This window comes from Penicillium solitum (assembly GCF_028829755.1).
Source record: "Penicillium solitum strain IBT 25940 chromosome Unknown utg000005l_segment0_segment0, whole genome shotgun sequence".
Lineage (NCBI taxonomy): Eukaryota > Fungi > Ascomycota > Eurotiomycetes > Eurotiales > Aspergillaceae > Penicillium > Penicillium solitum.
The window spans coordinates 1,914,758-1,934,069 of record NW_027072125.1 but is presented as its reverse complement, the minus strand read 5'-3'; the positions used below and the strand labels follow the sequence as shown (position 1 = coordinate 1,934,069).

The 19,312-nt window shown below is 49.2% G+C and overlaps 11 protein-coding genes across 11 annotated transcripts; 6 read left to right on the top strand and 5 right to left on the bottom strand.

Moving 5' to 3' along the window:
- Nucleotides 1-100: 100 nt before the first annotated feature.
- On the bottom strand, nt 101-354 carry N7455_008352 (uncharacterized protein; the record flags this gene model as incomplete). Its single annotated transcript, XM_065605856.1, has 2 exons — nt 101-211; nt 271-354. The coding sequence occupies 2 exons, from the start codon at nt 352-354 to the stop codon at nt 101-103; spliced, it is 195 nt and encodes a 64-aa protein (XP_065460805.1).
- Nucleotides 355-610: 256 nt separating this feature from the next.
- Nucleotides 611-1,984, top strand: N7455_008351 (uncharacterized protein; the record flags this gene model as incomplete). The annotated part of the gene is made up of 1 exon (XM_065605855.1): nt 611-1,984. One exon carries the CDS (start codon nt 611-613, stop codon nt 1,982-1,984), a length of 1,374 nt encoding a protein of 457 aa, XP_065460804.1.
- A 306-nt stretch (nt 1,985-2,290) lies between these two features.
- Nucleotides 2,291-5,619, top strand: ams1 (alpha-mannosidase; the record flags this gene model as incomplete). The annotated part of the gene is made up of 2 exons (XM_040958974.2): nt 2,291-4,941; nt 4,992-5,619. 2 exons carry the CDS (start codon nt 2,291-2,293, stop codon nt 5,617-5,619), a joined length of 3,279 nt encoding a protein of 1,092 aa, XP_040810544.2.
- A 333-nt stretch (nt 5,620-5,952) lies between these two features.
- On the bottom strand, nt 5,953-6,919 carry N7455_008349 (chromatin modification-related protein EAF6/MEAF6; the record flags this gene model as incomplete). Its single annotated transcript, XM_040959021.2, has 3 exons — nt 5,953-6,216; nt 6,319-6,546; nt 6,722-6,919. 3 exons carry the CDS (start codon nt 6,917-6,919, stop codon nt 5,953-5,955), a joined length of 690 nt encoding a protein of 229 aa, XP_040810527.2.
- Nucleotides 6,920-7,258: 339 nt separating this feature from the next.
- Nucleotides 7,259-8,114, top strand: N7455_008348 (low-affinity Cu transporter; the record flags this gene model as incomplete). The annotated part of the gene is made up of 4 exons (XM_040959015.2): nt 7,259-7,342; nt 7,403-7,607; nt 7,760-7,937; nt 7,997-8,114. 4 exons carry the CDS (start codon nt 7,259-7,261, stop codon nt 8,112-8,114), a joined length of 585 nt encoding a protein of 194 aa, XP_040810526.1.
- Nucleotides 8,115-8,300: 186 nt separating this feature from the next.
- On the bottom strand, nt 8,301-9,934 carry N7455_008347 (putative F-box and JmjC domain protein; the record flags this gene model as incomplete). Its single annotated transcript, XM_040958951.2, has 2 exons — nt 8,301-9,495; nt 9,648-9,934. The coding sequence occupies 2 exons, from the start codon at nt 9,932-9,934 to the stop codon at nt 8,301-8,303; spliced, it is 1,482 nt and encodes a 493-aa protein (XP_040810562.1).
- Nucleotides 9,935-10,475: 541 nt separating this feature from the next.
- tif1 (putative eukaryotic translation initiation factor 4) lies at nt 10,476-12,000 on the top strand (the record flags this gene model as incomplete). The annotated part of the gene is made up of 5 exons (XM_040959041.1): nt 10,476-10,509; nt 10,664-10,738; nt 10,802-10,870; nt 10,930-11,288; nt 11,347-12,000. 5 exons carry the CDS (start codon nt 10,476-10,478, stop codon nt 11,998-12,000), a joined length of 1,191 nt encoding a protein of 396 aa, XP_040810499.1.
- A 1,400-nt stretch (nt 12,001-13,400) lies between these two features.
- N7455_008345 (fumarylacetoacetate hydrolase family protein) lies at nt 13,401-14,326 on the top strand (the record flags this gene model as incomplete). Its single annotated transcript, XM_040959030.2, has 3 exons — nt 13,401-13,456; nt 13,563-13,774; nt 13,899-14,326. The coding sequence occupies 3 exons, from the start codon at nt 13,401-13,403 to the stop codon at nt 14,324-14,326; spliced, it is 696 nt and encodes a 231-aa protein (XP_040810548.1).
- A 270-nt stretch (nt 14,327-14,596) lies between these two features.
- N7455_008344 (uncharacterized protein) lies at nt 14,597-15,017 on the top strand (the record flags this gene model as incomplete). The annotated part of the gene is made up of 2 exons (XM_040959064.2): nt 14,597-14,644; nt 14,769-15,017. 2 exons carry the CDS (start codon nt 14,597-14,599, stop codon nt 15,015-15,017), a joined length of 297 nt encoding a protein of 98 aa, XP_040810513.2.
- A 227-nt stretch (nt 15,018-15,244) lies between these two features.
- On the bottom strand, nt 15,245-16,777 carry N7455_008343 (glycosyltransferase family 1 protein; the record flags this gene model as incomplete). The annotated part of the gene is made up of 3 exons (XM_040958956.2): nt 15,245-15,512; nt 15,572-16,189; nt 16,248-16,777. 3 exons carry the CDS (start codon nt 16,775-16,777, stop codon nt 15,245-15,247), a joined length of 1,416 nt encoding a protein of 471 aa, XP_040810501.2.
- Nucleotides 16,778-17,176: 399 nt separating this feature from the next.
- On the bottom strand, nt 17,177-18,892 carry N7455_008342 (uncharacterized protein; the record flags this gene model as incomplete). The annotated part of the gene is made up of 3 exons (XM_040959011.2): nt 17,177-17,984; nt 18,046-18,573; nt 18,651-18,892. 3 exons carry the CDS (start codon nt 18,890-18,892, stop codon nt 17,177-17,179), a joined length of 1,578 nt encoding a protein of 525 aa, XP_040810521.2.
- Nucleotides 18,893-19,312: the final 420 nt, after the last annotated feature.

Sequence of the window (19,312 nt, the reverse complement as noted above, 5' to 3'; positions counted from 1 at the left end):
AGCTGCCCTAGCCGAACCATCGAGGTAGTCTCTTGGCCAGCATTACTATAACCAACGAATCCAAACTTCGCGTACAGCGAGGCGCCATTGTTACTGGCACTCACATACATCCCAAGCCCCTCGATGTCGGCAAGATCACATCCCTATTGAACAAGCATAAAAGCAGCCCTCTGCCGTTGATAATCTGGATGCGTAGCGACCATATCCAAACCTTTACCCCATGCCACGGTTAGTACAGCTACCCAACTCAGAAACAGAGAGGGAAAACACACAGAAGTGTCTTAGATCACCCATAACACGTTTTCTATTGCTCTCACCTCTACTCACAAAAGCTTCGCAAAGCTCCTTCGGCATATCGTCATGCCACGGCGGATAGCGGGGTCCACGTTCTTCGGGCGTGGATTAGTTCAGCATGGTTCTGTGATTAAGAAATAGATCTACAAATATATCAGAATTCAACTCTTCAGTATTATTATCAAATTGGAGCAATTTCTGAATGATTCGCGTGAGCAATTTTGACTCATAAAGACTTGGTGGGGTAACGTTGGTTATATATCCGCCCGGCAGGAACAGAAGACTTCAGAGACGTCAAAACTGTTTTCTCTAAACAATGGCAAACGACGTTCTTGATATACTAGGTCAGACTCCTGGCCTCTACAAACTGTACACACAAATTTGTTCCATTTACCGTGTTCCCGAGGCATCTTCTCATGACACCATCATCGATACTCTAACAAACGGACTTGACCGATTGGCAAAGAGTTTCCCATGGCTTACTGGCCAAGTTATCAACGAGGGCGCAGGGGATGGTAATTCGGGCGTCTTCAAAATAACTCCCCTCGACAAAATCCAGCTCGTGGTGAAAGATCTACGGCATGACTCCTCCGCACCGACAATGGACGGGCTTCGCCAGGCCAAGTATCCTTTTACCATGCTCGACGAGAATGTCATTGCTCCTTGCACGACTCTAGACCTACCGGGTAATTTGCCAAGTATCACGACCGAGTCAGCTTTGGTGTTTTGTGTCCAGGCAAATTTCATCGAGGGCGGTTTAATGCTCACGCTAGTCGCTCAGCATAATGTCATGGATATGACTGGCCAAGATTTTATCATCGGATTGCTGTCCAAGGCTTGTCACAATGAACCTTTCACTAGCGAGGAGCTTACAGTCGGTAACATGGATCGGAGCCATGCCATTCCATTACTGGATGATTCGTACACCCCGGGCCCTGAGCTCGCTCACCAGATTGTGAAACCCCCACCAAGCGTCAAAGATGTTATCTTGGATCCTGTTACACCCCCAAAATCTACATGGGCTTACATCGAAATCTCCGCGGCACAGCTTGGTTCCCTCAAAGCTCTCACCACGAATACATTGCCCGCCTCCACGGACTTCATCTCTACGGACGATGCTGTCAGCGCGTTTATCTGGAAATCCATCGCTCGCGCCCGGGCTCCTCGTCTGGAAGTGACGTCTGAATCGTTGTTTACGCGCGCAGTCGACATGAGACAGCGTTTTGGTATTCCCCAGGGCTATCCGGGTCTCCTGCAGACCTTGACATACAACACCGACACTATCCAGAAACTATCTAAAGAGCCTTTGGGTATCGTTGCTGCCGAGCTTCGATCGCAGCTGGATCCCAAGAAGAATGGCCTTGTATTCAGTACCCGTGCCCTCGCCACATTTCTCAGCCGCTCGGCTGACAAGACCAAGGCGTCTTTTACCGCCACGGTCAATGTTTCATCTGATTTTATGCTTAGCTCGTGGTCGAGAATTAGCTGTTATGATCTCGACTTCAATCTAGGATTGGGTAAGCCTGAAGCCGTGCGGAGACCACACTTTACCCCCGTTGAGGGCTTGGGGTATTTGATGCCTCGATCGGCTGCTGGTGAGATGCCTGTTGGTATCTGTCTGAGAGATGAAGATTGGGAACGGTTAATGGGAGATGGGGAGTTTACGAAGTACGCCAAGTATATTGGGTAATAGATTTGTGTTGAAGCAATATAAATAATTATCAAAAGACTTTAATATCTGGAGTACATATGTATCCAGGCACATAAGGTACCTAAGTACATAGTTGAGGGTCTACGGTAGCACTGTCGAGCACCGTCTCCGCATCCGTCATGCCTCCGCATTTGGGAACTTGAGAGTCTCCTTCCTTCATCTCTCACACTCTGCTCTTTTACTCAGTTCCTTATACTACTACTACCACTACTACTTAGTTTTTCGTTCAATCATATTAAAACATCGTTGCTTGTTGTCTTTTCCTAACAATCTAAAACCGTCATCATGGGTGGGGAAGTTCCCTTTCGCCCCGCTCCTCCAGCTTTACCCCAGTTAGCTGAACGCCCGGTCGGCCAACGTATCAAGAAGATCTACACCGATCGCCTGAACCAGTTCACATCGAACGGCCAGTATGAAGGCCAGAATCTCGTCTCAAAGTACCACGAAGCTACAAATTCCGACGAAGACCATGTCAAGCTCTCTGTTTACTCGGTTCCTGACCTACAGCGACCGACCTTCAAAGAGGCGACCTCCCAGGAATTCAAGCCAACTCACATAGGTGCCTCGTTTGGCCCCAGTTGGTCCACACATTGGTTCCGGATTCACCTCACAGTGCCCGAGGACATGCTTCAACGAGAGCATCTAGAGTTCCACTGGGATGCCAACAACGAAGGCCTGATCTGGACAGAGGACGGCCACCCGCTGCAGGGCTTGACTGGAGGCGGAGAACGGACTGAGTTTGTTCTCCCTAAAGGCTGGTGTGATGGGAAGGAGCACACCTTCTATATTGAAATGGCTTGCAATGGCATGTTTGGCAATGCTCCTGGTGGCGATTCGATCCAGCCACCAAACCCCGATAAACACTTCACGCTCAGCACGGCACGAATCACCGCGGTAAATCTAGCAGCCCGAGCACTTTTCTATGATTTCTGGATTATTGGAGATGCCGCCCGGGAATTCTCAGGGGAGTCGTGGGAGTCGCATGAAGCCAATGTCGTGGCAAATTCTATCATCGATACCTTCATTGCCGGCAATGGAAGTAATGAGGCTATCAACGAGGCGCGGAAGATTGCTAGAAAATATCTCGGCGACAAAGTGGATTCGTCCGATGTTTACGACACAAACACGCAGCCAATAGTTTATGCCATTGGTCATTGTCACATTGATACCTGCTGGCTGTGGCCTTGGGCTGAGACTAAGCGAAAGGTAGCACGGTCGTGGTCCAACCAATGTGATCTGATGGAACGATATCCTGAGCACCGTTTTGCTTGTTCTCAGGCTCAGCAGTTCAAATGGCTTAAGCAGTACTATCCATCCGTCTTTGATCGCGTGAAGCGCTGGGTAAAGAAGGGCAACTTCCAGCCTATCGGCGGGAGCTGGGTCGAGCACGATACGAACATGCCAAGTGGAGAGTCGCTGGTCAGACAGTTTTTGTATGGACAGCGATTCTTTGAGGCAAATTTCGGTAAGCGAAGCACAACTTTCTGGTTGCCAGATACCTTTGGGTACTCTACCCAGATCCCTCAGATATGCCGCCTCGCTGGGATGAGCCGCTTCTTTACCCAGAAGCTCAGCTGGAACAACATCAATAACTTCCCTCACACTACATTCCAGTGGGTTGCGCTTGATGGCAGCCAAGTCATGTGCCACATGGCTCCTGCCGAGACCTACACGGCTGAAGCACATTTCGGTGATGTCAAGCGCAGTGTCACTCAGCACAAGTCGTTAGACAACGACAAGACATCGCTACTTGTATTCGGAAAGGGCGATGGAGGTGGTGGCCCGACCTTTGGGCACCTCGAAAAGCTGCGTCGCTGCCGTGGTCTCAGTGATCAGGTCGGCTCATTGCCCCGAGTGCAAATGGGCGAGTCGGTAGATGACTTCTTTGCAAAGTTGGAGGCAAAGGCTGCCTCTGGCACTGATTTTGCTACCTGGTATGGCGAGCTTTACTTTGAGTTGCACCGTGGTACATACACCACTCAAGCAAATAACAAGCGCAATAACCGCAAGTCCGAGTTCCTCCTGCGTGAGATCGAGCTTCTTGCGACCTTTGCAACCATCAATGCTTCTGATGATGGATATCAGTATCCCAAGAAGGAGATTGACGAGATGTGGGAAGGAACCCTCCTTTGCCAGTTCCACGATTGCTTGCCGGGTAGCTCCATCGAGATGTGCTATGACGACTCAGACAAGTTGTATGCCGAGATCTTTGAGACGGGAGCCAAGCTGCGAAAGAATGCTCTCGAGGCTTTGGGACTCACTGGCGATTTCACCAGTGGAAATTTAATGGCCCTCAACACCTTGCCATGGCCCCGATCAGAAGTCGTTGCAGTTCCTCCAGCGGTGTCCGCTTACAATGGATCCAGATATGCCGTGGCTGATGGTACAACTGGGGTGATGCACGTTCAGCCGGCTGACTTCAAGACAACCACTTCGGTGACCGTGGCCGAAGTCAAATCTGGTGTCTTCCGCCTGGAGAACGGTAAGCTCAGGGTTGATGTTCAGAACGGGGTTATCACATCCTTGTACGATGTGGAAGCCGATAGAGAGATCGTTGCAAAGGACCGGAAGGCTGGCCAGCTAGTCATCTTCGACGACAAGCCTCTTTACTGGCAAGCATGGGATGTCGAGGTATTCCATCTTGAGTCACGAAAGGAGTTGCCCGGGGGTAAGACGACCATTGTAGAAAATGACCCGCACCGGGTGAGTGTCATGACTGAGACACAGATCAGCGACAAGAGCTGGATCAAGACCACAATCAGCTTGTCGGCATCCACATCTAATGAGCCCTCGTATGTGGAAATGGAAAGCGAGGTGGAATGGCAAGAGACCATGAAATTCCTCAAGGTCGAGTTCCCAGTTGATATCACCAACACTGAGGCATCCTACGAGACCCAATATGGCATCGTTAGGCGTCCGACCCACTATAACACAAGGTATGCACTGACATTCTACAAACTTCACAACGATACTAATTACTCTGCAGTTGGGACATGGCCAAATTCGAAGTCTGCTGTCACAAATGGGCCGACCTCTCTGAAAACGGCTATGGAGTCTCTATTCTAAATGACTCTAAATACGGCTTCGCAACATGCGGTAACCTGATGCGCCTTTCGCTGCTCCGTGCCCCCAAGGCACCAGACGCCCACGCCGACATGGGCCGCCACCACATCCGTTATGCAATTCTTCCTCACGCTGGTGCCCTTGATGCCCGAACAATCCGCGCAGGCTTCAATTTCAATAACCCACTCGTCGTTGAAAAGGCCGGCCCTAAAGCATCTGCTTCCAACGCCCTATTCAAATCTCTGTCTATCAAGGGCGCGCCTTCCTTGATTCTGGATGTTGTCAAGCGCGGCGAGGATGATGCTGATGTTTCGTGGGATGGTACTCCTACCCGTCCTGGGAAGAGTGTTATCCTGCGTGTCTATGAATCACTTGGTGGTAAGGCTCGTGGTACCATTGAGACGACACTGCCTGTGAAGAGTGCTTTCAAGTGCAATATTCTCGAGGATATTGAGAATGACGGGCTCGATATTGCCACTGAAGATAGTCGTTCGGCGATAAAGATTGAGTTGAGGGCGTTTGAGGTCGCTACGTACCGACTGCAGCTGTGATTGTAAGGAACATATTTGAGTGGCAGGCTTTAACCAAGCCTACCTAGGGAGTATCGCAAGATACCCATTGTATGTACCTAGCTCGTGTCGCATTCAATCGGAAGCAATGAAACAAATGATATATCCGACAAACGCTGTCTGTATAAGTTCGTGATTTACATGATATCGCATCGTAGGTGTAATAAGACAGATAAATCCTATTCCCATTTCCCGCTACGCCCGCAACACAACTCCTCCCAGGAGTCATGTGAAAAGACAAACCAACCAACTCCGTAAAAGCCAAGCAGATGCAAGACGAACGCAGAATATAAAGAGTGAATCCCCCAACAAGACTCAGTCTCTCCCGTAGCTGATTTTCAACCGCTTAACAGAAGGCTTGTCCTCGTCGGATATATCCTCGGTCTGGTTCTTGCCCTTGGTATTCTTCGACCCGCCCGTCGCCTTCTTCTTGTTTTTTGACGAGCCATTCGAGCTCTTCATCCCGCTAGCCGAAACGGACAACGGGTCAATCTTCATGGACATGCCTCCGCCAGTCGTAGATGTCGGCGTCGCTGCGTGGGAAGGCGTTGTTTGTACGGACGAGGGTCCTGGGGAATCCTGTGGACACAAACAATAATCGTTAGTCCCCAGTTCAAATAAAAAAACATCATACTTGGTATTCAAGGCGGGTAGCTCCTTGGTAAGTTCGGTTCAGCATACCAGCATGTAACTCGCCGAGCTCCGCGAGAAAACTCGATCCGATTCCGTCACCTGCGCCTTTCGCCTCGACCCGGCCATGCTACCGCCCAGACCCAGTCCTGCGGCGCCGAGACTCGACCCGTTCGCGGAGCCTTTGATGTAATTGTCGAAGCCCTTGATGATGTTTCCAGCGGTGGTTTCTTCCAGGTATGATTGTTCGAAGCGGAAGATTTGGTCTTCGAGTTGGGCCTGGGTGAAAGGTATGTTAGCAACACATCACGGTAGAACGGTTTACATGCCCATGGGTGGATATTGCGAGACGATGCGAGATTGGAGAACATGCTCGCGCAGCAAAAGAACAGAATTCTAGAAAGGTAACCACGTCCGGTCCCTAGAAGACGAGAACGCGCGAGACTGCACTCACCATGCTTTTATCCATTAATCGCTTTTTCTGTAGTGTGTCCCTCAGTTCGCGGCGCAATTTCTCGTAGTATGGTAACCCGCGATTCGCGGCATTCTGATCGGCAGGCGCATTCGGTGCCCCTGCTGTTGCGCCGGCTGTGGGCGCCGCAGCTCCGGTGGTCGTGGACGCGGGTGTTGGAGCTGGTGCTGTATCTGCCATTATTGGAGGGTTGAAACGCAATGGAAGGGATATTTGCTTTACGTCAAATGGACGTATGGCATGCGCAGAATGGGCGAAAGAAAGTTGAGATTGGGGTGGAAATTGTGTCAGTGCGTAGTCGATGACCGCGTTGGGGACTAAGAGAGTTATAGCCGCTGGGAGATCTTATCAACGTTTGTCTTGTTTGCATTCCCCTCCTTGATCGTCAGCTATGATGTGCTTTGTTGGTTGTCTCTCCTCGTACTTCCTACTATCTTACGAGTACATTGTCATTTGTTTTATTGAGACATAGGAGGTCTCTTGCTACTTTTATTGCGTATTTATTTACTACTATTCAAGATGGACCACTCGATGCATATGGACATGGGTCACGGTGATATGGGCCACGGCGATATGGATATGGGTGCGAAATGCAATATGAATGTGAGATATAGCCTTCGGTCTGCTTTGATCCTATGCTAATATCGAATGTCTGAATCGTAGATGCTCTTCACCTGGTCCTCCGAGAATTTGTGCATCATTTTCCGCAGCTGGCATGTCACCGGTCCCTTCTCCTTCCTCTTCTCCCTCATCGCTATCGTTATCCTTGCTGCGGGCTACGAGGGAGTACGATCAGCGACTCGGAAATACGAGGTTGCCCATGCACAGCGGCTCAGTGCGTTCCTGGGCACTACTGCCACTACTGGGGGTAAGTGATTTGCTTTTTTTTTGTGGGTCAAAGTACAATGTCAAGCATACTACATTTCCAATAATTCCTGCTATGTTTTGGAGATATGATAGGGAGATGGTATACTCTGAATGAGCAAGGTTCTTTCTTATTGATGCCTTGGCTCTCTGCAGACGCTGAGATCGCCGACCCTATCATTGCCAACGGCCTGGCGGATGCAATCCCTCACACTCACCACGAAAGCTCACCACTGCTTGTAGGAAGGGATAACAGAGCGGCGTTGGTGCGCAAGGGCAAGCTTATCACGGCGGCCTTGTATGCCATCCAGGTGTTCTATAGCTTCTTCATCATGTGAGTGCCTCGCAGCAATCCCTCTGGCTTCGTCCTAGCTTGCTGACTTGCTGGTTTAGGCTGCTCTTCATGACGTATAATGGGCAGGTCATGATCGCAGTTGCAGTGGGCGCGTTTGTTGGGTACTTGGCTTTCTCCGAAGGGACACCAGCTGAAAAAACAATCGCGTGTCATTAAAGGATGCAATCCAGGGCATTGGCGTATTTGCAGACCCAGAGGCAGGTGTAGAGAACAATGGCCGGTCAGAAATTTGAACTGGTTTTCAGATTGGAATTGATGGGTTTAGAAGCCCTTTCCGGCGGAAGACGGTGCTGGTTTGTGGTTCCAACAATCTCTCCATATTGCAGTAATAGTTCATATAGTTCATGGAACTTCAACATCACTCCCATCATCGCCAAATCCAAAACTGAATCCACCTCCTTCGGTATCTTGCCCATCAGGGGTGTCATCTGTTTTCCCATGAACAATATCCTCCCACTTGCGCTTTTTGCCTTCGCTCTTCTTCTGTAACTCCTCCCAAGCCTGCTCCAGCAGGTCGGGATATGCTTCGCGCATACCGGTCATAAACCGCTCACATGGTTTAGCCACGTTCTTCCGGAAACCAGACACCTGGTCTGGCTTGTTAGACAAGAAATCTAAGGCAGCTCCGAGATGGCCTCGGGGAACAAAGTTCTGCGTGATAGCGATCGACGGCTCTAGGTTCACGACCAAATGCCACCACCCAGATGGAACGTGTAAGATCTCACCCTCGCCGCAGATCCCTTCCACACAGCCTGGAGTCCGGCGTGCCTCAGCATGGAAGCCCAGTAACCATTCGGCAATGCTTAGCGGAGAAGTCACCTCACTCTGGTCATCCGACACAAAGACACCTGGAGGCGGGGGCTGTTTCGTGCTGGACGGGAACATAATCCAATATTTAGGACCACGTAGAACGGCATTCCATGCGCTGGTAGCATTGGGGTCTTTGTGGAACTTGCTGCCGGACCGCTCGGGGCCGATAATCAACCACTGATGATCAGGGCGGTCGTCGCCGAGCACGGAGAAGAAGTCTTCGGCGAAGCACGCTGGGGGCCAGTACGATGCGTCGGGTGTGGTTTCTGGAGATCCCACGGACAGTCCCATCTTGGAGACAAATGATCGGTCGAATAGGTAAAGCGGGCTCTCGTCGGAGTTGTCCGCCATGTAGTCGCCGTAAGTGCGCATGGCCCAGTCCACGGCTTCGGCACGGAACTTGGTCTTCCCGTATCGAGCGAGTAGTGATCCCACAGTCCAGTTCTTATATGCTGGCCAGGCCTTGACAGGCTCAGTCAGGATGAATGGTCGGTCGGTCCAATTTGCTTGGAATTCCTCTGGTGACAGGTCTGGAAGTCGGGCAATCTGGTTCCGCACCGGGATCTTGGAGACATACGGGTCGAGTGAGATGTGTGCGCAGTTGAACGGCCGGTAGATAGAATCGGAGAATAGCTGGGAACAGTCCACCATGGGCACTTTGGAGGCGGGGATATTGAGATATGTTGATCGCCATGTCCCTCGCCATGTGAAATCTTCTCTTGGGTCACTGCAACCAGATTTAGTATGGATATCATTTGTGTTCATTGGGAAATTATTATATTATATGAATAAGGGTAGGGTTCAAGACCAAAAAAAAAAAAAAAAAAACATGACTCGGATCTACATAATTCAACTTGGATCTGCTGGCTTGTGGCTTACCGAACAAACAGCGCCTTCCACAGTTCTTCAGCCCGGGTAAAGGCATAGAAGGCCTTGCATGTCCGCCCGATTCTCAACAGGCTTGGCCCATCAAAGCCCTCCAACAACAACAGGATTAGTTCGTCTGGCAGATGTTGAAAGGTCCCTATGGCGTTACGAAGACTCCAGGTAGCCAACAGAGCATTCCCACTTGGTTTCACACCTAGTGGGTGGGAGGGAATGGCCTCCCTTATGATCTCTGCATCCTGTGGTGGTGGATGACTCGGCAACGATGTTATGTCAGGCATGATCTGAGGTTGGCACTTTTAGGGCTTCAAAGATCCTGTTTAGTGGCAATCTGACCAAACTAGAAGGTAGTTCACCAAATCAATGGGAACAATAGAAACTGAATTGATAAAACCAAGGAAACTGATTCGAACAACAATTTGCTCACATCAAAATCAATTCAAACGAATAAAATATAGTCAACAAGAGGGATGTTTTTGATGTTCATGTCGCCCACTCTAAACTCGCTTGGGCTTGGCCACACCCAATCAGGTAAGCGGTGGGATAATGCCCCGTAAAAAAAAAAAGCGTAGCAAATGGCGCCGCAGTTGTGGCCATTCGATTTTTTTCGCTTTTCTTCTCTTCCTCCTCCCACCCCATTTGTGAATTTCACATCCAACCACTTTTTTCAACCTTTCCTAGTATCCTATAAAAAGACTCTTTAATAAAGAGTCTGAGGTACTAGAAGTCAACTTCCCACGCAGCGAACCTCGACAAGTTCGCTAAAACTACCCCACCACACCGATCACAGAAGCCTGTGATCCTTTCTATCAAACCGCAAATATGGCTGACAAGGGTCTTGAGGATCTCGCCGAGGGTATGTACTACATTCCTGTCACTTTTTGATCAAAGATCCGTTACTTTGCTTTAACTGGAAGTCGCAACCGCGAGCGCATTCAGTTCTGGGTGGCGTCAGACACGGAAGGTGCTATATGAAGATGGAGGCTAATATTGCATTTTTCTTTCAACAGGGCAGATCGAGTCTAACTACGATGAGGTCACCGACTCCTTCGACTCCATGGACCTGAAGCCCGAGCTGCTTCGCGGTATGTACCCCCTTCGCCTTATCAGGTGGGGTTAAAAAAAATTTACTAACGGTGGGATACCAGGTGTCTACGCTTACGGTTTCGAGCGTCCCTCCGCTATTCAGCAGCGTGCCATCATGCCCATCATCAAGGGTGAGTTTTGTTTCATTCCAAACCCATTTTTGAAATTTGCGCCTAACCTGTGAGGTCAGGCAACGATGTTATCGCCCAGGCTCAGTCCGGTACCGGTAAGACCGCTACCTTCTCCATCTCCGCCCTGCAGAAGATCGACCCCGAGGTCAAGGCTTGCCAGGCTCTGATCCTTGCTCCCACCCGTGAGTTGGCTCAGCAGATCCAGAAGGTCGTTGTCGCCATCGGTGACTTCATGTCCCTCGACTGCCACGCCTGTATCGGTGGTACCAACGTCCGTGAGGATATGAACGCTCTCCGCGCCGGCCCCCAGGTCGTTGTCGGTACCCCCGGCCGTGTCCACGACATGATCCAGCGCCGTGTTCTGTCCACCACCGCCATGAAGCTCTTCATCCTCGACGAGGCCGATGAGATGCTGTCCGTAAGTTATTACAGTTGATATTATGTGTATCAAATCGGTTCTAACTTTTTTTTTTCAGCGTGGTTTCACCGAGCAGATCTACGATATCTTCCAGCTGCTTCCCCAGTCTACCCAGGTTACCCTGCTCTCCGCTACCATGCCCCAGGATGTCCTTGAGGTCACCACCAAGTTCATGCGCGACCCCGTCCGTATCCTTGTCAAGAAGCAGGAACTTACCCTTGAGGGTATTAAGCAGTTCTACATTGCCGTTGAGAAGGAGGAGTGGAAGCTCGACACCCTCTCCGATCTCTACGAGACCGTCACCATTACCCAAGCTGTCATCTTCTGCAACACCCGCCGAAAGGTCGACTGGCTCACCGACAAGCTCACTGCCCGTGATTTCACTGTCTCCGCTATGCACGGTGACATGGAGCAGGGCCAGCGTGATGTTATCATGAAGGAGTTCCGTTCCGGTTCCTCCCGTGTCCTGATCGCCACTGACCTTCTGGCCCGTGGTATCGATGTCCAGCAGGTTTCCCTGGTCATCAACTACGATCTCCCCGCCAACCGTGAGAACTACATTCACCGTATCGGTCGTGGTGGTCGTTTCGGTCGCAAGGGTGTTGCCATTAACTTCGTCACCGCTGACGATGTTCGCATGCTCCGCGAGATCGAGCAGTTCTACTCCACCCAGGTTGAGGAGATGCCCATGAACGTGGCTGACCTCATCTAAACACCCTAACTCTTGACGTCTTGATGCGGTTTACGATCGCAGAATCTGCGTTAAAAGTGGCTTTCTGCGTTTCCGCCTGCAGTGTGCCGGGTAAATGAATGGGGCTATGCTTCCGCATATTGAGTCGACAAGTCGACGCCCCGGTCATTTTCCCGGCCCTTGCTATGGTTTCCTATGTCTTGCACCAACGGAGATGAGACATGTTTGCGTTCACCTCTTGCTGCTCCGTTTTCTCTTATTTTTTTATGCATTTCCCTCTGTTTTTCTCCTCGTCTGTATCTAGCTCGCTCTTGTTGGTTAAGGATGCTGCCTATTCTCGTACTTAATCAATAGACCGGGCCAAAATGTGACTTGTTCCTCAGGGCGTCGTCCTTGAATGATATTAAAATCCGTATTCTGTTTATTGAATAGATGTGCATAGTGTAACCGTCATTAATTCTCACTGTGTGTTCAATACCTGTCATAATTCAAGTGTGGCAAAACTCCAGTGGCACACAAGCGCAATTCGAGCCCCTTGGACAGCCATTGAACCTCTCATCCTCTCGAGACCTGCAGATTTGCCCTCGGTAGCCTAAACCTTCGTCACGAATTGGAGAATGAACACCTAGTTTCTTGAGGCCCCATACCATTCAAACTCACGTACTCTCATAAAACGGAACCCTGTCCGACCAAGAGCCACATGTTCCGAACTCGCAAGCAAAGCCAGAAGTTGTCATCCAAGCGTTCTCCAGAAATAACCAGCTACTACAGTGGTATGTCAACGCTTAGAATGCATGCCCAGGTGGGCCATGAATGGGCCCTCCAACTTATCATTTCTGAATCTTCGGAGTATTTGCAGTGCTGCCTGGCTCTATATCTGTCACTTTATTTGTCTTCTGTAGACGTGAATTACTCGGAACATGTTCCGATGCTCGGACGAGCGAGCCGATGGTTGTGTCTTGATATGGAACCGTTATATCAATTCTTGAAGAACGAAGGTTGTAAATATAAGGAGAAGACTTTGGTGGTATTTGGACCTTTGTGCGCATAATACCATAGTACACCATTTAGTCCAACCTCAGAAGTATAAAGTTCTTTAATCTATGTAGTAGTCATGAAATATATAACAGGTAGCGGAGGCTGACAATATGCTCAAAAGTACCCTAAATTATTATGTATCATTACCTTTTATATTAGTATTAGATATATTAATTAGGTATATTTCTCCCCTTTTTTCACCTATCTTTCACCATCTTAGGCCTCTACAGAGTGGGTAAAGATACAAGCGGTCGGCGCAGAAACCCGTCATCTCTGGAGTTCTCCGCATCTTTCGGAGAACACCCGAACCTCCGATGAACCCCCACGACTTCTTTCCTTAATTCCTCTTCTTTGTCAATCGCATAGCTTCAATTCCCTCCAAAATGGCTTCCATCCGCGCCAACTGTCGCAAGATTATGTGCATCGGCCGTAACTACGCGTGAGTCTCCTTGTCTCCCCGCGCCTTGTTTCCCTCGGGAGTTCCGACAGCGGCGTTGCTTTCTCCCTCCCTCGGCCACAATTGCTAACAGGATGGATTGATACAGCGATCACATTACCGAGCTCAACAACACAGCCCCGAAGCAGCCATTCTTCTTCCTCAAGCCCCCATCATCCATCCTCCTCCCCGGCTCGGGACCCGTCCTCCGCCCCAAGGGCGTCAGCCTGCACTATGAGGTCGAACTGGGTCTGGTGATCGGCAAGACCGTGCGCGATCTCGACCCCAACGATGAGAAGGCCGCATTGGACGCGATTCAGAGTGAGTACAGCATACAATCCGGATCTGAATGCGCATACCGCACCTGTACACCGCAGCGATGGACCAAAGGATATGGGCTTGAAGCAGCAAGTCGCTAACAAAACAAACCCATTGCGGTAAACAGGCTACGTCCTCGCTATTGATATGACTGCCCGCAACGTGCAAGACGAGGCAAAGAAGAAGGGCCTTCCCTGGTCCATCGCCAAGGGCTTCGATACCTTCCTCCCTATCTCGCAGGAGATCGCCAAATCGCGCATCCCTAACCCGCACGAGGCATTCCTGCGCCTCAGCGTTGGTCAGACCGAGCGCCAGGCTGACTCGACTAGCTTGATGCTGTACCGCATTCCACAGCAGCTGGCGCAGATTTCGCGCGTGATGACGCTCGAGAAGGGTGATATTGTTCTTACCGGTACACCTAAAGGTGTGGGGCAGGTCAAGGCGGGTGATGTTATGAGGGCATCGATCGAGGTTGGTGGGAAGGAGATTGAGGAGGGTCGGATTGAGGTTGAGGTGCAGGATCGCGAGGGGCGGTATGAGTTCAAGGAGACTTAGATTTGTCTTTTGAGGGTTGTATATTTTGACTTAATAGAGACCTGAAGTATATATGGTGAAATATTCTATGATCTACCGGGGATACACCTAGGAAATGACCAAAAAAATATGAAACTCATTATTTAATCAAATCCAGGGAGCATCCATAGCAATATCTCCTATCAGAATCGAGAATGAGGTTCCCTGTCTGCCAAGACATTGCAATGTTTGGCTCTGACTTCCAAGAACACCTATCTCTCTCTCGACTCAAACATCACTAGCTCCATCAACATGCAAGTCGCAGAGATTCTCTCAGACATCAATTCCCTCCGCGTCTGCGTAAGTATCATGCTTCCTTCTTCCAGAAGGCTGCCCCACTACACGAACGCGTGTCCAAGCCGCGTCTTGGATAAAGAGACAGTACCCCACTAGACAGGATGGCAATGCTGACAACATGGCACAGGGTCACCACGAGGCCCTGGCACTGGTTAATGTGCACAAAAATATCACAGGCTCAGATTCAACCGATTCTGGTAGCGCATTGGCAGATAAGAGCCCAACAGACGACAAGGCCGATCTTCGTCGTGCAAAGGAACTGGTTGAGCTACACTATGAGGTGAAGGCGAGACATGCCAACGGAACCGTTGATGAGGAGTTGAGTCAAGCTCGGCAAGATGTCCGGCGAGTTTTAAGAGAGCTGTCGACTGTCTAACGTCATTCACCGGGACCTTTCTTTCGCGGGCGTTGAGATTGCTTTTTTTTCCCCTCTTCCCTCTCACGATTTATATGACAGAGTGCGTGGAATTTGGTTGAATAGTTTGTGCCAAAATATCTTATTAGATTGCTGTTGACTGGCTCTTTTTTACACACCCCCAGCCCTCGAGAAAAGGACCGTGGGAGCCCATGAAGCCCATGAATCAATGAATGCATTACAAAATTTCACAAATCTTTCCGGGCATACTGTACGATCCGATCATGAGCAACTACACGTCCTTCGGTCGTCTTGCACAAATCTCCAATGGCCCTGGCTCGCGTCTGAATCTCTTTATCCTTTAGCACTCGCAACAGGGCTGAAGACAGTTCTGATCCGGTTATTTTCGGTGCTGAGTTGCGGCTTCCGTGTAACCCAATACCTAGCCACTCTACTCGGGCCGGACAGTCGTATGTGTCGAACCACTGGGGCAGAATGACCTGCGGAACACCGGCCCTGGGAAAAGGCATCAGCAACCTTTCCTCCATTAATTTGTGGCTCTAAGAAAATCTTACTTGCATGCCTCGAAAAATGAGTTGGCTCCTCCATGGTGGACATATGAAACTATATTACCGCCTTCCAAAATAGATATAATCTCTGGCTGGATCCATGGAAGAATCCTCACTTTATCGGTTTTAACGAGAAGTCCGAGAATATTCTTGACCGTCGGGGAGTTTTCCCACTCATATTTGAGTTTCCACAAGACCTGCATATTAGGAAACTCACGCATAACAGCCTGTATTGCCACTGCCATCTGTATTGCATCATTCTCTGGAGCTTGAACATGAGATCCGAGACATATCAGAATCGTTGGTTCCTTCAGCCACGAATCCAGTGCTGGATCGCTTTCTATAAGCGACGAAAATGACCGGACGATCGGACCGCAGCTGATGACATTTTCTGGCACGTATAATGGAAAATCCATCTCTCGGAACGAAGGCGAGAGGTGCAGATGGTTTTCGCAGTATGGCGCCACATGGGGAAACGTAGTCCGGATTCCTGTTTTCTTCCGAATGTCCAAAAGATCGCGCATGGGTTTTCCCAAACGAACAATCCATCCGAAGCAAAATACCATGTATATATTTGCAAGGATCAGTCTCCATGGTAGGGGATATGGATATCCTGATCCGGTGCTGAATATTCAAGTCAGCAAGATCCTCGAACTCTTCCCGAGAGATATGAGTTGCTTACAGGGGGTATTTCCAAAAAATGCCAGCGTTCGGCTGGACAGTTACAACCACATCTTTCAAAGGCACAGGCCAAAGTATCACAATTCGCGAGTCAACACTGCGAGCGGCATCTAGTCCTAGATGCAACAACGGATCTGCAACCACGACGACTGGACGGACATCTTTCAAAATCTCGAGACAGCTTCGGTATGACAGTATATACTCGTTAGGTGTCCATCCCAGCACAGAGATGTTGATTATGTTACATGCATCATGGGTTCCGGCAAGCCCTGGCCGATGAGATATATCCGGTGTTGTACGGGGCACGATCTCAGACAGGGACGGACCTGCAATTGGATGAAAGTGAATCAATTGCTCGTACTCCGCTTTGTCATTTATCGCTTGCACACGAGCTGATAATTCCTTGAACGAGGCGATGTGGACTTCGAACTCGCCGCGGTGTAGGAACTCTTCGGCCACTGCAAGTGCGACGTTGGACTGTCCATGCTCAGGGCTTGTAAGGAAAAGGATGGGCTGTTTTGGATGTGACATTCTGGAGGGGTTTTTTTTTCGCCCAAGTTTTTGTATGGGCCAAATCAAATGGGTTGTTCCTGGTCGTTAGTTTTATTTTAAGTATCTGAACACGCATCCCACCTTTATGAGATTGCATTGTCGTATTCTATGAATACTAGCCGATTTATGGTTACTCGGTGCTTATAGAATGGACAAAAGGGGGTATTGATGGGTTGAGTGCTTTGGTATTGATTCAATGGGGAAGGTAGTAGCCGGTTGTCATATTCGTGGGTAATCTCTCATAAAAGACCCGGATCGAATCCTTAGGCTTTAGGGAACTCGCTTGTGTACCACTAGACATCCTTTAATCAATAAGAAATAATTACTCCTATAGTAGTGGGAACATGGATCTCGGATAAGTAAGAGAAAATGAACAAATTAAGGGCCTATATCTAATTTTCGACCTAAGTATCCAAGTTTCCGCAAACAGCCAAGAGTGATGGCCAAACCGACCAAGTTCAGTGAGAACAAGAACAAGAATGCAGTCCGATAGCCGCTCATCCATATCTCTGGGGAGTCGTGCAAAGAATTCCTTTGGTTAGGCGTCTGGAGTAGCTGTGTGCTGACATCGTTTGAAATAAGCGTAGTCAGTGCCATACCTACAGAGGCTCCAACCATTGCCACAGTGCATAGAACTCCCATTGCAAGCCCCTGGGTTTCTGAAGGCAAAGACCCAGCAACCATCATTGTGACGATTGGAATAACTGAATTTGATGCTACCGAGTTTAATGAAACAGCGGGCATTGCACATTTCCAGTAAGGCCAAGCTAGGTTCAATGTAGCCATCAAAAGTGGGGAGAGACCAGAGAGCCCTATTGCAATGATGAGGATATTGTTGGCTTCAACACGAGATAAGAAATGTCCAGTGAGCAGAGTGCTCAGCGCGCCGGCGATAGGGACTGTTAGATATCGCCAAGAAGATTGTAGAATCGAAAGCCCTTGTGCTCGTTGGAATACGAAGATCATAAGCTGCGACGTAGAGTGAGAAGACGCGTAGACGAAGAAAACAACCAGACACATGGAAAGGAAATGGCAGTTTGTCCAAAGAGAATTCTGAATGCGTTGCGTGCCATCTCTTTCCCAACAATCGTGCCAGAACAGGAAAGCAACAAGGAGGATCCAACCAAGAGCAAGAGGAACGAAGAGGCCCGATCTGCCAATGTTTGCCACATTGTTTGTTATGACACTAGTTTTTATTTCATCAGCGTTCTGAGAATATAAACCGTCATTAGGGTGGGGATGCGTACGCCAATGCAGAGAATAGGAGCGCCGCCAATGAACTAGCGAGCAGAGTTCCAGACCACTCGATATCTTCAGCCAGCTCTGTCCATGGGATATATTTTGGTTCGTAGGGCTGTTGGGGAATCGTCCAGATTGATAGGAGAAACCCAAGTTGGCTTAAAATTGCAGCGCAATAAAAGCCCCATCGCCAACCAGTAGTCTCTGAGAGTACCCCACTAAGGACGATGCCTACCCCAGAGCCAATATATTGACTCGCACTGGTACAGGAAAATGCCAAATTGCGTAACTTCCCAATCGGAAGATTTTCCCCGTGAATGCTCATTGCAGAAATGAAACACATTGGGTAAGCTACGCCAGATATGAATCTGACAGCAATAAGCTGCGCGCCGGTCCGGGCCAGTCCGCTAGCCAGATGGCAAACAGTCTGTAGAAAGCATCCATATAGAAATGTTCTCCTGCTGCCTAGGACGTCTGCTAAATAGCCTGCCAGCAGGAATGTGCAGGCTTGAGCAAGATAGTACATTGATATTGGCCTGTCGAGTTGTGAGCTTGGCGTATTCTGTGTAACCAGATACAAAACTGGTTTGGGTACTGGAGATGTCTCTCTCACCATAATTCCACTCCAGGGTCTAATCCAAATTCGGATGAAAATTGTGTGATATTGAGGGTGATCAGGCCGTTGACTGCACTGGCGATAAACAATACCGAGGCCGTGCAAATTATGATGGCGAGTCCCTGAGAGTGGGTGTCCGAGCGGGTGAAGGGGGACCCGAGAAGCGGCTGATCCTCAGGGATCCGGAGATCATCTAAACATTGATATTCCGACACGAGATTATGTCTACCCTTTTGCATCATTGAATGAATGTTGAGATGCCTGATATTCAGGGATAAAAATGGTTTCAAACTCGAAAAGGAAAAGAATCAAAAGGAAAACAAATTCCCCCGAAGAGCTGGACGTATTGTATATTTGAATTTCAGCTACAAATCACATGTCGATCCACTATTCAAGGTTGCCCCTTACTGGCTTATTATCCTATTGGCCCGGCTTGGTTTGCACTTGTCAGGTAATTTTGCTTTGTTTTGCGGTATTTTTCAACTTCCAAGACTTTAAGGGCGGGTTAATAGTGGGATATCTTGGTCTATATGTTACATGGCCAGACTAGAGCAATTGGTCTGTTTATTACCTAGATACCTAGGTATTTATTGAAGAATTAGAGTATTATAGAACCTTTGGAACTAGAATGGTTTAGTGTCCCTTAAATCTACTATATA